Source organism: Benincasa hispida, chromosome 8 (assembly GCF_009727055.1).
Source record: "Benincasa hispida cultivar B227 chromosome 8, ASM972705v1, whole genome shotgun sequence".
Lineage (NCBI taxonomy): Eukaryota > Viridiplantae > Streptophyta > Magnoliopsida > Cucurbitales > Cucurbitaceae > Benincasa > Benincasa hispida.
The window spans coordinates 57,652,579-57,667,895 of record NC_052356.1 but is presented as its reverse complement, the minus strand read 5'-3'; the positions used below and the strand labels follow the sequence as shown (position 1 = coordinate 57,667,895).

At 31.8% G+C, this 15,317-nt stretch overlaps 2 protein-coding genes and 1 pseudogene across 7 annotated transcripts; 1 reads left to right on the top strand and 2 right to left on the bottom strand.

Moving 5' to 3' along the window:
- The first annotated feature begins 2,045 nt into the window (after positions 1-2,045).
- LOC120083693 lies at positions 2,046-6,049 on the top strand. 6 transcript variants are annotated; one of them, XR_005483502.1, is made up of 8 exons: positions 2,057-2,445; positions 2,619-2,955; positions 3,355-3,489; positions 3,892-3,974; positions 4,829-4,934; positions 5,023-5,113; positions 5,239-5,457; positions 5,907-6,045. XR_005483502.1 is itself a non-coding variant. In XM_039039533.1 (6 exons), exons 1-6 carry the CDS (start codon positions 2,165-2,167, stop codon positions 5,098-5,100), a joined length of 1,020 nt encoding a protein of 339 aa, XP_038895461.1. In that variant the 5' UTR covers positions 2,057-2,164; the 3' UTR covers positions 5,101-5,481. The 6 variants fall into 6 exon arrangements, 1 of the variants encoding a protein (XP_038895461.1); XR_005483503.1 differs by having other exon boundaries at positions 5,023-5,174; XR_005483501.1 differs by having other exon boundaries at positions 5,023-5,457; positions 5,911-6,049.
- Positions 5,598-8,859, bottom strand: LOC120083694 (NAC domain-containing protein 86). Its single transcript, XM_039039534.1, has 3 exons — positions 8,580-8,859; positions 8,218-8,495; positions 5,598-6,198 (listed from the first exon to the last, which is right to left on the bottom strand). The coding sequence occupies exons 1-3, from the start codon at positions 8,734-8,736 to the stop codon at positions 5,893-5,895; spliced, it is 741 nt and encodes a 246-aa protein (XP_038895462.1). The 5' UTR covers positions 8,737-8,859; the 3' UTR covers positions 5,598-5,892.
- Positions 8,860-10,185: 1,326 nt separating this feature from the next.
- Positions 10,186-10,966, bottom strand: LOC120084153 (annotated as a pseudogene).
- Positions 10,967-15,317: the final 4,351 nt, after the last annotated feature.

Here is a 15,317-nt window from a genome sequence, read left to right as displayed (position 1 = left end):
GTTTAGCGAGTCCGCTTATCGTGTAGTGCCATCGTCTAGCGCCTGCATCTATCACGCAACGCCCATCGTCTAGCGCTTCGCCTATCGTGTAGTGCCCAAGCTCATCGTTTAGCGCTATCGTTAAGAGCCGCATGTAGCTACACGATCATCCGCGTGCATACTCCAACGCCCAGCGCCTTGCGATCATTGTCTAGCCCTCTCGCTCTCGCTCATACAGCCTCTTATCATCCTAATGCATGAACAACCTTTGGGCAGTGCCTCTTGCCAATGCTTCAGTCAACATGCGTTCCTTGCCATGCCAACAATTGGGCAAACTTCATAAACTCAACGCATGGTTGTCCTTGGCTTTAAGGCTTAATTTCTTTTAACCTCTACACACTTAGCCACATTAGAGCCCCATGCATTAATGCTTCTTTAACGCCAAACGCATGGTTTCTTTTTGACTTCATACTTAGCCAAATTTTTACTAGTTAAGGCTCAACTCAAAACTACTCAAGGAAAATTTATTCTAATACTTAAAATTTTCCTTCTATTCAAATATAGAATTTAACTTATACTTAGTTAATTCCCTTAATTACCTGCTTAAGTAGGGAAATCGAGATCCGAGTTTCACACTATCAATATCACTAATAGACACTGATAGAAGTCTATCAGTATTTATCATTGATAGTTTTAAAATTTTGCTATATTTTATTTGTTTTATTTTTCTATATTTAAAAATGACCCTTTATTATAAAGAGAGAAAAAACATTTAATATAGTTTTTCTCATTTATCAATTGGAGAGAGAAAATGTATTTATTTTAATTGTTTTTTATTTTTTAATTTGGAAAAAAATGCATTTAATGAAATTTTATTTTCTATTTATTTTGATTTTCACATATCAATTTATTGACATTTTTTTTACGGATTAATGATTATTTTAAATATACCTTAGAAAATTTTGATGAATTCATGATTATTTTAAATATACCTTATAACATTTTGTTAAGTATTTGAAAATATTCTAACCAATATACACAGCTTATAAATTAGAAATTGATTCAATGTTTGACCTAAATCACAGTATAAACCAAAATATGAAATATACCATAGTATATAAATCTTCATAAATTTCATTTACTCAACAATATATATCATAATACAATAAGCCTAAATAACAAAAATACTCGTTTATATCAAATAAACGAATACATATACCATAGAATATATCAAATTTCTTACAAAAGCTAAAAAGAAAGTATATATATATATCACAGTATATATAAAAAATAGGAAAAAAATAAAGTCCATCTTCATATGGGGGTTTATAATACATAACCCTCCATATTCATCTCTTCTTCTACAGCCATGGCCGCCAAAAATCTCTCTCCCTATCGTCGTCGATCGAATTTGCTCACCCCGTCACCATCAATTCGCCCCATGCCACCCACACCATTGATTTGTCCCAAGTCGTTCGTGTCATCTCGTGCTGGGTCATCAATTTGCCCCAAGTCATCGTCTACCGCCTACAACTCACACCGTCGGAAGGAGAAAAGAAAGGGAAGAGGAAGAAATGAGTGTGAATTATGGGGGAAAGAATATATAAAATATATTATTCGAAGAGAGAATATATGCATGACGGAGAGAGAATATGCATGAGAGAGAGCATGCATGGGGGAGAGAGAATATTCATGAGAAGAGAGGGAAATAAATAAATAAATAAATATATAAAATATAGATGATGGTTAAATTGTTAATAGCCTAGAGAGGCCAATACGTTTTTTTTTTTTTTTTTTTTTAAATAAAATGTTTAAGAATGTAATATGTGTCTATTCTTTAGGTCTTTTATGTAGAAATCCCTTAGAGAAAATCCTCTAATTCAATCCATATACATTCCTACAAAGTATATTTAAACCATAATTTATTTGTTTACTCTTAATGGATTAGATCAGGCGTAGATCATAAATAGGTGTACCCAAGTTTTTTCCTTAATATTTGACAATAGGCCATTCTAATCGCTATCTAGGTCAATAATAATAATAATAATAATTTTTTTTTAAAAAAATATTGAAAAGTTGACAAAAAATTTGGTAGACAATCTCAAAGTGTGTAACTGGTTTAAAAATATTTATGAAGTTGAGGGGAAGAGTTTAAGATTAAAATCTTAAGATTGAGATTGGTTGGATGAACAGAAGATTGACAATGAATTGCGTAACCACAAAATCTACGGCGGTGCTTTATCATTATCCTTGTCCCGACGGTGCTTTCGCCGCTCTGGCCGCTCATCTCTATTTCTCCGCGGCTTCTCTTCATCAACATCAACCACCCCCTCTCTTTTTCCCCAATACCGTCTACAATCCCCTCAGATCCAACCAGCTTCCTCTGCATCAAATTGCCGACGTTTACCTTTTGGATTTTGTGGGTCCTTCTGGATTTGTTCAGGATCTCTCTTCTAAAGTTAACAGGTCTTTATGCTTCTTATTCCTCAATTCTGCTATCTGGGATATTTGTGATATTTGTGTTGGTGTCTCGTGTCTGTAATATAATATCAATGGAATTTAAAATTATTATGGTTGCTTGGAAATTGTGTCTCTCTACTTTAACGATTTCTCTTTTTCTCTTCTTTATATATGGTCAGAGTGATTGTACTGGACCACCACAAGACGGCTCTTGAAAAGCTTTCTTCATTTGGTCAAAACGTGACTAAAGTTATAGATATTCATAGAAGTGGAGCTACTATAGCTTTTGACTATTTCAAGCAAAAGCTAATACAAGATGCTGTCGGCAACTTTGATGGTGGTTCTTCCCATCACAAAGTGCTGAATGAATTTGAGCGTATGAGGAGACTTTATGAATACATTGAAGATGGGGATCTTTGGAAGTGGAGTCTTCCAAATAGTAAAGCTCTAAGCAGTGGTCTGAAAGATTTGAATATTGAATTTGATGCCCTCTTGAATCCTAATTTATTTGATCAGGTAATTTCTCCAGTGGTGAGATGGTGAGATTGTTCTTGCTCTTATATTTTTCTGATTTTCAAACTTGTTTGTCTAATCATCAAGTGTCTTCTTTGTGCTTGGTCTATGACAATTTTGAAATTTTCCTATTCTTAGAAAATGGAGCACAATGTTGTAAAATCTTAATGGCTTCTAGTTAATGTAACATAGATGGTTTTATAGTTTATTAGATTGCTCATATGAAGCAAGATTGATTAGAAAGACACCGAGTTGCAAGAATGCTAACCTTTTTCAAACTCTTGAGCAAATTACATTACATTACAATCCTTCTCCTTTCTGTGGTAGAATGTCTCCATTCTCTTGGATAACTACAATATATCAATAGCTCTAGATATGATTAAGGAGTATGTGTTTTTGCAGTTACTATCTCTGGATATGGAGACTATGATTAGTCAAGGAATAGCGAGCTTATCACACAAACAAAAATTAATAGACGATGCCCTGAATCAATCGTATAGCATTACACTCGGTGGTGGAGTTTATGGACGTTGTCTAGTATGTCCACTGGTCTTACCTTTCTCATCTTTTATCCATCTTTCTAAGTGAATTGAAATTTTAAATTAGATGTTGATTATCATGTTGTCTGAATTATTAATTAAATGAGTAGTTGTTATGTTGGCTTGATTAAAGTTTTTCAAATAATGGTTCTCAATCAAGTAACTGAATGTGTTCGAGGTTTTTGGTCTTGGTCGAGCTTCATTTTTACCAAACTTTGCTTTTCAAAAGGCTGATATCTTCTTTCTCAAATGAATAATCATCAATTCACATTCCATGCTTGTTTGTGCCCATTAAAGTATTTAACATAGTGGAGCTGAAAATTGGAAAATAATTAAGATTAAGAAATAGTCCAAAATATAGAACCTATTATATTCTCTAATTTTGTTCCTCCCCCAATAGGCTGTCGATGCAGATTCTATTTCAGAACTAAGGAGTGAATTAGGTCATCAATTGGCTACTAAGAGTCAAAACTTAAATTTAAGGTATGACAACTGTTCTACTTATATACTTTTGTTATCTTATCCCAAAAAAAAAAAAAAAAAAAAATTCTTCGTATTTGTATATTTTTAAATCCTAACAATCTACGGCAGTGTTCTGTTTAAAATTAATTATCACCCCTAGAATGGGATTTTCATCTCATAATCTTATGGATGTTACTTATTTTGAGATGGAGATATAGTATGAACAGTTTTTTGGCTAAGAAAGTTGACATCTCTTCTTCTCTAGTTTCTTTCCTTGTATTTTGTCCTCAGGAGAATTTACTGTATGATGGTACCTGCATTGATCATTATTCCTTCCCCTGAACTTTTTGCAATGTCTTCTCCTTTTCTTCTTTTTATTAGCTCTTGCTGTGTTCTTTGTTGATTTTGTCATGTGAAGGTTTCGAGTCTCACTCTTAAAATATGTAATCATCTTAAATTCTTGTTCATTGGTCTGGCCTTTATGTGTACCTTATTGATTATTAGTATGAATGCTTGTGTACTCAGCCCTCCTCCCCACCCCCCAATAAGGTTGTGTTGCCTTAGTGATTGTCCAGTTATTTGTAGTCGTAACTTATAAAAGTTATAGCCACCTATTGTCATCATAACTAACGGTCTATTTAAGATGACTTTTTAAGTACTTTTCCACTTAAAAACACTTTCTTAAACACTTAAACAGTCATTTTGAACAGGTTCTAGCTTCATTTAAATGATAGGGAGGTTTAAAGTTTAAACAAGCAGCAAATCAATCCATCTTTGTTTCTGTCTTGAATTCTTGACATGTGTCTTGTTTTCATTTTCTCCAAAATTTAAATGTCACCTTTGTAGTTTATTTTCATTCGCTTGTGTTTTTGTAGAGGCATTGGGGCTGTTGTATACCGAGTCCCTGCACTTGGGAATGACCAGATGTTAAAAATAAGTCTTAGAAGTGTGCATGACGAAGACACAACTCGCATCTCACAGGTTGAATGATTCCTCTTATCTTTTGAAATCAAACATTAAATCAATAATGAGCTAATAATGGCAATGATTTTTTGCTTCCATTTCTCAGGAATTTGGAGGTGGTGGCCATAAAAATGCAAGCTCCTTCATGTTAAGCTCAACAGAATTCCAAAAGTGGAAGATTTGAATAGTACACAAAAGTAAGCAAAAGAGTGACTTCAGCTGTGGAGGATTTCATGTGCCCTACTCTTTTCATTCAAGGTAATTTTATAGCCTTGTGACGTACCAGCATTTCTAAAGATTGCTCATCATTACCCTTCTACAGATTCCTCCAAAGCTAAATGGACGAGGAGTCTACTCTATATTATGGAAGGTGCTAAGCATGGAAAATTTTCAAGGATTTCATGCTAATAACCGAACTTATATGTGGAATGAATAAGTTGTTATAAATTCTACCTACACAGACCAATCTCGGCAGTGTTCGAGATGGCTGGTGGACAATCTTGTGAAACTGGCTAACGAGCTCCCGTCAGCTGATCAATAAGTAAGTGTTTTTGTTGCTTGTGGATATTATGGATAGGTTTAGAAAATATTAAAAAGGGAAAAGAATGAGTATTTATGATGTTGTTTTTATTGAAGTAACACCCAGAGGCCAGAGATGAGAGATAATTCACCAAGAAAAGGTGAAACCAAAATATATTCCATAGAGGTCTTGTTTCTACTTGATTAAATTTGACCCTACAGAAGTTACCAACCACACCCACAATCCAAAATACATAATCTACAGATGGAAATTGACAAATCTCACCACCCTTCTCCTCACTCTTTCTTCCCAATCCCATCAACTTGTATGTATATATGTGTATATATATGTAGAGAGAGAGAGAGAGAGATACACGTCGTTCGTATAAATTATTATAGTAAAGAAAAAATATAGGGACCATTAAATCTATAAAATTATTAGGAACCAATATGAGTTTCAATTGGTGAAAGTCAGGTGAGAGAGGTCGTCGAGGCCGATTGCTGATGAATTGGAAGCACACCATGCATCTTCTGTAATGAATTGCATCCATGAATCATCCTTTTCTTCTTCCTCCACGAAAGAAGATGAAGCTGCCATCAGAATATCAGGTGATAAAGTTTCGTAATCATTGACCAAAGTTTGTGATGTTGAGTTTGAGTTCTCCATAAATGACAAGCTGCTGCTTTGTCCACCTACTAATTGTTCTTCCACTTCCGAACATATTCCATTTTTCTTGAATACTCTACACAATGCGTAAGAATCCTGCAACCCAATAAACAAAACAAAAAAACACTTGCAATTTTCATCTCTTTTCTCCTGCTTCATATGTTTAATTTCAGCTTTCATTTTTGTTCTCATTCACCCATCTGTCACACTTAACTTTAAGCGTCAATATGAATATAATTCAGCTGATTTAAGTATATATATGTATATATGATCTAAGATAAAGGTGATATTAGAGGTAGAGAAGAGTGAAAAGAGAGAAATGTAAGGAGAAATTAATGACGAAATCTTTAGAAAGAGTAAGTCGTATGTGTCACAAGTTCAACAAAACTCGTGGACAAAGAGAGATCCATTGGGTGATTTTAGTGATGGAATAAAGTGAAAAGTGAGAGACATCTTCTTACAACTTAAAAAAAAAAAAAAAAAAAGCAAACCGATGGGAGATTCTTCTTTTGCCTCTCTCTCTCTCTATAGCTTCATTTTGGTAGCTAATTTGTTTAATTTTTTTTTAATAATAAGAAGGAATCAAACTTTCATAATAGAATAGATCATCTAAAATGCTGGAAATATGGAATATATTAAAATCAAATAACAGGTTGTGTGTGTGTGTTTTAAGTCATAGGGGATAACACTTTTGTCTCATTTGCCATAAGAAAACAAAAGCCAAACTCAACTTTATGACTTGAAAGATCCTGGTACAAGTAAAGAATATGTATGCCACTCATTTCTTTTTATCATGCTTCCCTCTAAATGGACTTTCTTTTTTCTTTTTTCTTTTTTCCCTTTTTCAACTCTTCTTCCTACTCTCTATTTCTACTTATATTATTACATTACGAATTGCAGAAGAAAAAAAAAAAAAAAAAAAGAAAAACTGTCAATAACTACCTATCCCTTTCTTTTAATTTCATAAAAAATAATAGTTGTGAGATGTGTAATAAATACCTAATAAGTCACTAAGGGGGCGTTTGAGGCAAGAAGTTGGTTATTATAGCTCTACATTATTATGGTTGGGTTATAATAATTTACGATTTGGATGTAGATTATTTTAATTTGGTTATAATAGTATATGTTTGAGAAGGAAATTGTAAACATGGTAACAAAAAATAAAAAAATGATGAATATAAAATAGCAAAAACTATAGTAAATAGTAAATACTGTAGCAAATAGGGGTTTTGAAATAGTATTAATTGTAACTAATAAGGAATACAAAATGGTATTTACAGTAGCAACGGTAGTTATTATAATCATACGATATTCTTTGCCCTAAACACACCCTAAATTTTCTATCAATAATCAAATAAATTATTTTCTCTCTTTAATAAATGTTTAACCTTGTTTCAAAAAAATGTTTAACAAGTTCAATATTTAAGTTTAGAGTCGTGTTAAGAGTTTAGAAATATATATATTAAAATTATCATTTAGCCTAAAAATTAAAGATATAAAAAAAAATATAGAAAATGTTTTAACTATGTAGAAAGAGAATAGAGAGAAGAGGATCATGCGTGCATGTGTGAGTGAAAGAAACAACAAAACTTAAAGTTAATGAGAGTTTAAAGTTTAAATGGTGGAGAAGGCTGAGCATAGAATAGCTTTCGGTGAAGTGCTTTGATTTAACATTGTAGAGTAGAGTTTTAGGATTGGGTTAGGAAGCTGGAAGAATATTACTATGTATATATAGCCAAACTTTAGAGAGCTTTCTATCCCTAACAATGCAAAAGAAATTAAAAGTGATGAGTGGCCAAAAAACAAAAGTGAAGCAAAAAAATCTTTGTCGATGTTCTCTCCTCCTCATGGCTCATCTTGTTTTAAACCCAATCATAAAAATTCTAAAGAAGCGAATATGATTGCAAAGAAACAAAAATAAAAAAGAGCAAAAAAGAAAAGGAAATAAAAAATGCAAAGACGGTTGTAATCATTGTGCATGGGAAAAAGAAAGGAAAAGAGAGAGAATTCGAAATTTGAAAATTCGAATGGTCGAAAATGAGGATACAGGTGAAGAAAAAACTTAGTGCAGCTTAGATATGATTCCATTTGAATCTTTTGTGACGATGGGATTACCTGAATGCCAGAGCTGTCCTCGCAGTCCTTGTCGTCGAGGCGATATTCATGCATGACCCAGTCGGTTCTAATGCCTTGAGGGGCTCGGCCTCTATAATAAACAAGCGTCTTCTTCATCCCAATGGCTCGGTTTTGTGAACTGACTCGCCTGTCTTTTCCGGTGGATTTCCAGTACCCTGCTCTTGTGGCTCTGTTTGTTCTGAACCCATTTGGATACTTTCTGTCTCTCGGCCCAAAGAAGTACCATTCTGGGTCTCTACTTGGAAGAAACGACTTTTCTACAAATAATAATAGAACACCATTATTATTTCTCCATTCCAATTTTCAACTAAAATGGGAAAGAAAGAAATAAATAAATAAACCTGATAACTCCCAAGGCTCGCATTTGTAGAGATCCACCTCCGGAATGATATCAAGCTCGATTTCTTGGCCACTGATCTTCCTCTTGAGATAGTAATTGACGAGCTCTTCGTCGGTGGGATGGAACCTGAACCCCGGAGGCAACCCCACTGGCGCCATTTCGATATATATCTTCTTTAATTTCCAAACTCTTTTCTCATTTTCCCCGATATATATATATATATATACACAAAACCCCTCCCTTCTATTCTCTCTTTGGGGATCCTTTACTTTTCTTTTCTTTTCTTTTGCCTTCTTTTCTCTTTTCCAGATTCTTGGACAAACGTTTCTTACAAGCCCTTTACTTCTTAACTTCACACACCCATCACTCTTTCTCTATCTTTCTCTCCCTATAATAATACGTATTCTCCCACCACGCTTCTAAATTATATTAATTCATACTTATTATTTAACTTTTATACTTTTAATATTGACCATATTTAGAATGTCGGTACCGCGCGTGATCCTCCCACATCCATTTCATACTCCCTTACGGTTATTAATTCCTTCTCTGGTTTTCAATATTCCTTTCGATTATCCTTAAAGGCTCCTTGTTTAAGTGTATTCATCAATTTTTCCCTTTCTCCTTCTTAATTAAGTGTGTCTTTGAATATCACTTCAGTTAATTACAACCTTAATTGACAAATTATGAAACTGGAACGTACATCAGATCCATCCCGTGGATTGTCCCATCCTTGTTATGTTAACTAACTGGAAATGAAATGAAAGTTTAAGGTTTGATTATAGAAAAATCTCCTGAATTTTGTACTTTCATTAAAAATATTTTTAAACTTTCAGATTTTTAAAAATATCTTTTATTGTCCGTTAGTGTTTTATTTAAAAAACTACTCATCAAACTTTCAAAATTATATATAAGAAGATGTTAGTATATAAATAGAAACGGTTTCCATTGGAAAAGAAAAAGAAAAAAACTAAATAAAAGTATTACTCCTATTGTTAGTATAGTAATTTGTTTGAAGTTTATTTGGATTTCAAAAGAATTAATTTAGTTATATACATATTCTCATTTTCTTATTTTTCTCCAATCTCATGTATTTCTTTAAAACAATTTGGGGTGTGTTTGGGACAATAACTATTCTAAGATTATAATAATCACATCTTGCTATAATAAATATTATTTTGTATTTTCTAATTAGTTACCGTCAATATTATTATTTCAAAACCCCAATTTGCTACATTTTTTACTATTTTACATTATCATTTTTTTATTCTTTGTTACAGTGTGTACTATTTCGTTCTCAAATTAAAATAGTTTACATCTCAAACACACACTATTATCGCCCAAACTAAAATAGTCTACACCATAAACACAAACTATTATAACTCAACTATAATAACCTATGACTATAATAATCAATTTCTTATCCAAAATGCCTTAGTTGTATTGAAGTTTTCTGTTCATATACTAACACTAATAATTTTCATAAAAAATTAATGGTAAATGTATTCTTTTTCCTTTTGAAATTTAAGGGTATTTTTACCCAAAGTACAAAATTAAAAGGGTGTTTTTGTATAATTTAGCCTAATTTTAATTAAATTCGTAATATATTACTTAGGCATGCTTTGTTTGCAATTTGGTCCAAAATGGTTATAGACGGTGAGTCTCATGTTCCGATCTCGGACATAACTGTCGTCGTGGCCAAGAAGAATAATCTTGTCTTGGTCTTGAAACCAATTGTTAGAAATGGTGTTGTCTGTAGACCCACGGGTGACATCAAGCAACCCATCCTCGCAATGGTACAACATGTGTGGTCAATCCACACTTTTGAGGCCGTTACTAAACGAATGGCATCACCGTCCATGTGTCCAAGCGTAATGATCTTGGAATTGGGGCCCATGACTTGACCCGCCGCTTGAGCCCTACAGTGGTGGATGATATGGCCGTGGATTATAATGTTGGTGGCGCCTCAACTGTCGATGGCGGTGAAGCTGCTATAAGAAGTGGCTCTTAAGCACAATATGCATATCTTTTCAGAATGTGATCCATACTTTGGACTTGATCATTGTGGTGTCATATCTGAGTGTACCTAGACGTGGGTTTATAGGGTCATCGCTAGGGTCCGTAACTTGGTAGCGTATGAGACTTCTTCCAATGTTATTGGTCATTTTGCCAACGAACCCAACTGAGCAAATGGCTAATTGTTGCCTGTTTCTTCTCCAGTATGTGTTCGATCTCCAGCATCTGTCAATGGCGTTCATGTTTAAACCATGGGCTTCTGAATAAGAAATTGTGGCAGAGAGAAGAGTGAGGGAAATGAGAGACAGAACAAAGAGTTCTTGGGTGGTGGTTAGTTTTGATTAGATTGTTGTGTTGTTGCTCAAGACTTTAGAAGGGGTTTGATTTTTATATTAGTGTTGTGTTTTTAGCATTCAAATCTTTCATGAATATTGTTTTTAAATGAAAGTGAGAGTTTAAACGGACGTGTGATGGAGTTGCATTTATATAAAACTGCTTCGTTTTAATATTTCAATGTTTTAATTGGTAATAATTAACTTCATTGATTTCCTTTTTTCTTTATTTAATTAATGTCTGTATGTAAATTACAATTAGTGTGGTATAAAATTCAACTCCAATGAAGGAGTACATACTTATTATGAACAAAATCACTTTGACAATAAATTTTTTATATATACAACATTACTTCTCTCGACAAACAAAAATTTATTCGAGAAATATAAACTTTTTTTTCGTGGATGCACATTAAACAAAAAACACTAGAATTATATTTTCAAGGTGTACTAAACTTTATTCATATATTCAATATTTTTTACCATAACTTAGCAAATAAAACTACATATTATTATTTCAAATATAACGATAGTAAGTTGCATTTAAGTTTCACGCCCCTTCTTTTACATGTCAAAAAATAATCTTTTTTAAAAGATGAATTATCACGTGGCAATTTCAAATCTATATAAATTTTTTATTTGAAAGTTTAGTTTTTCACTCCAAACTTTATATAAAATATATATGTCAGATACATTTTTTATATAAATCATCAGATTTATTTTAAATCAATGCATTTGGAAAGTTATTGGTATCTTTCATTTCCTTCACTTATTTTAGTCCACATACTAATGACAAGGTTTTTTTTTTTTTTTTTTTTTTTTTTTTTTTTTTTTTAAGTTAAAGGTTATTATTGAAATTATTTAGAGTACACCTATAGTATTTTAAAAACAAATACTAGCAAATTCTATCCAAAACTATTTTTGAACATCTTTTTGAAAATTAGATGATATTATTGAAAATATTAAAAAAGTACATATTCCAGGATATATTTTTTTTTTTTATAATTTAGCATTTTTTAATTACAATAAATGGATATGCAATTTAAACCTCCGATCTCAATGAAACATATTCATTGCCGTTTAGATAAACTCACCTTGACAATTAATACCTGATAAATGATATATATTACTTTTGATAAACAAAATTTGTTCGAGAAAATAAACAGAATGTTTTTTTTCATCATTGCACAGTAAATTAGAAGCATTAGAATTATCTTTTCTTGAGCATGCTAGAACTTTATTTATATTGTCAAATCGAGCATAGCTAAATAAGAATATAAATTATCATCTCAAATGTTAATGATTTAATTTCTCACTTCCACAATGGTTGAAACCATACAATATATATCAACAAATTTATTTTAAATTACCACTATATTTGGAAAGTCATTTCCTTTCCCATTGGCTTTTAAATGGATTGGACATGAGAGAAGAAGAAAAAGTTGTAGTTCATTTGGGTGACTTATAAATATAACGCAATTTTCAACATGAGTATATATATATATAGTCAACTAGCATGAACTTGAATTACTAACATCGAAGTATAAGGTTTGAATTTCTCATCCCACATATTATAAAAAAAAATATAAGTATGACTCCATTACTAAACTCTTTTAAATGCCAAATTTACATTTAGATAGATGAATTTATGATCCTAATTACACACTTACCAATCCAACTTAAGTTACCTAAATTCATCCAAATTTTACTTATAGATTACACTTTTATAAACCACAAACTGGCAATACAAAAATAGGCTATAGAAATCTAAATGATGACATCTATTATACATTTCTTGATGTGGAATGTTGAATATGACTTACTACACATTTGTTGATTTTTTTAAAATTGTGACTTGTATCTTTATCTGAATTCAAACACATGTTACACATAACTTAAAATACATTAAAGTATGACCTCAAACATTCCAACTCAATTAATATTATAATCACTTTCAAACTATAGTGATGTAATTTGCAATTGTTGATTGAAAATTCTTGGATACAATATATATTGTATCAAGTCTTGTTGACACAAATGAATTGAAACTCGTTAATAACTAAATTAAAATTATAGCGATAGCCGATAGCCGATAGGTCAGCACCAAACCATAGTATATGGGGCCCTTGCAACCCACAATAATTTGAGAGTGTCAATACATAGGCAAGGACACTACAAGCATTGTTTCCCAAAAATATAGAAAATTTTTAATTTTAATTGGGGTTCCTGCATAAAAAAACTTTAAAAATAGGCTCTTAATGCCTTAACCTTTCGTTTTTTTACCAGAAAAAAATCTCGCTATTTTCACTAATATCAGTGGTTATTTACAATTTAGCCCACCTATGTTTTATATATATTATCTCTCTCCCTCATAAATATATTCTCTCTTCCCATACTTCAAAGCCATTTCTTCCTCCTTCTTCTCTTTTCTCCTTCCTTCTCCCTCTCTTTTTTTCCTTCTGACGATGTGAGTTACAGGTGGGAGACGAAAGACATTGAGTGATCCAACGACGGGGCGAGCACGGAACGACACAAATGGCAAGGGTGAATCGACGCACAAATGACGTGGGCAAACTCGGAATGGATGAATGGTGATAGCGGACTCGGAGCAAACGAACGACGATGTGGACTCTGAGTGGACGAATGGCGGCGGCAGACTCGGAGCAGAGAACGGAGGACTTGATTCAACTTTTAGTTCCATTTTTTTCCTAATTTTTATATATACTATGAAGGAGCAATAAATAAAGTCGATAGAGAAGGAGCCGAAGCCAAAGTTGGTGGTGAAGTTTTAGTGAAAGGAGAGGAAGCCACGTCCAACGAAAACAAATTGAAGCTAGATGTGTTTGTCATTGTTGGTGGAGGAGCCGATTTTAGAGAGAAAGATGGTGGCAACTTGGTTGAAGAAGAGTTCGGTACGCTGTTCAAAGCTTGGCAAAGGGAGACACTAATAGTCTCTAGATGTTTGTTTTAATTACAATGTAATTACAAATATTTTGATAAGTTAATTGCAATCTCATTTGTTTGGTTGGGGTTAGTTTAGACTTTTATAATTCCATTTCTTTTTTAATTTTTAATTCGTTTTTTCATTTTTACAAAAATGTTGATTTACTATATTTACAAATGAAAAGTTAAAATAGGCTATTTTTCTTATCAACACTATAATTACATGCTAAACTAAATGAACAAAAGGTAGATCTGTGTAGTTTTGTTAAGTTTAATTTTTTTTAAAAAATGGAAAACTACAGATATAATGGAAGGAATTTGAAATAAATAGGTTTCAGAAATTTTTTTTTGGGCATTTTACTAGTTATAGAGGTTGGTAATTAATTTCGTGTCATGATTAAGAAACATAAAAATAAAAACCAATTTTTTTATTCACAGTGGTGTGGGTATGTGTGTGTATATATATATGTGTGTTCCAAATAACTTTTTAAAAAATATTTTTATTTTGTCAAAATATTTTTATTTTGTCAAAATATTGATATTATTTTGACAACCTTTCTAAACTACTCTTAGAATGTACACTTTTAGAATTTTTGAGGAACGTCAATACTACAAACTTTTAATTTATACTACTTAAAATAAGTTACACGGAGAGAAATATTTGATTTTCTCTGTGCCCATTTTAGTTGATAGTCATATGTAAATCTTACGTAATTTTACATTTAAATTATTTAAAAAAATCACAATTTTATCCCTAATAATCTGTGCAGATTTTGTTGTGTTGTTATTGCTCAAGACTTTTGAAGTGGTTTGGTTTTTAATTAGTGTTGTATTTTTAGCATTCAAATCTTTCATGAATATTGGTTTTAAATGCAAGTGGGAGTTTAAACAGACGTGTCATGAAGTTGAATTTATGTGAAACTCCTTCTTTTTAATATTTTATTGTTTTAATTTGTAATAATTAACTTCATATTTACGATACTTTTGGTCCCTAAACTTTAATGAAACTAACAATTTAATTCCAAAACTTTGGTTGGTAACGATTTAGTCCTTGTATTTTTAGTTTTGTAACAATTTAGTTCCCAAACTTTAATATGTAATAATTTAATCTTTCATACTTTGAAATTTGTAACAATTTAGTCCCTAACGTAAAAGAAATTATCAAAGTTGATTTCAATTTTTCTTATTTTGTGATGTAAACTTTTTATTTTTTATAAAAATATTGACTCTATAATTAGTTTATCGATTTATTTAGGTAAGAAATCTCATTAGATCTTAACAATAATTTTTTCAATAAAAATTAAATTATTACATATTTGAAAATATAATGACTAATTATTACCTAGTAAAGTTCAGGTACTAAATTATTACAAAAGCTCAGGGACTAAGTCGTTACAAACCAAAGTTCAAGACTAAATGGTTACTTTTACAAAACTTCGTAGACTAAA

What these genes read in the sequence shown, in the direction of transcription:
- LOC120083693 (XM_039039533.1), top strand. Translation starts at nt 2,165, where the DNA reads ATGAACAGAAGATTGACAATGAATTGCGTAACCACAAAATCTACGGCG. An exon ending in CTCTCTTCTAAAGTTAACAG is followed by an intron (nt 2,446 to 2,618) that starts GTCTTTATGCTT and finishes ATATATGGTCAG; the next exon opens with AGTGATTGTACTGGACCACC. An exon ending in GAGTTTATGGACGTTGTCTA is followed by an intron (nt 3,490 to 3,891) that starts GTATGTCCACTG and finishes CTCCCCCAATAG; the next exon opens with GCTGTCGATGCAGATTCTAT.
- LOC120083694 (XM_039039534.1), bottom strand. Translation starts at nt 8,736, where the DNA reads ATGGCGCCAGTGGGGTTGCCTCCGGGGTTCAGGTTCCATCCCACCGAC. An exon ending in CGAGCCTTGGGAGTTATCAG is followed by an intron (nt 8,496 to 8,579) that starts GTTTATTTATTT and finishes TATTATTTGTAG; the next exon opens with AAAAGTCGTTTCTTCCAAGT. An exon ending in AGGACAGCTCTGGCATTCAG is followed by an intron (nt 6,199 to 8,217) that starts GTAATCCCATCG and finishes ATTGGGTTGCAG; the next exon opens with GATTCTTACGCATTGTGTAG.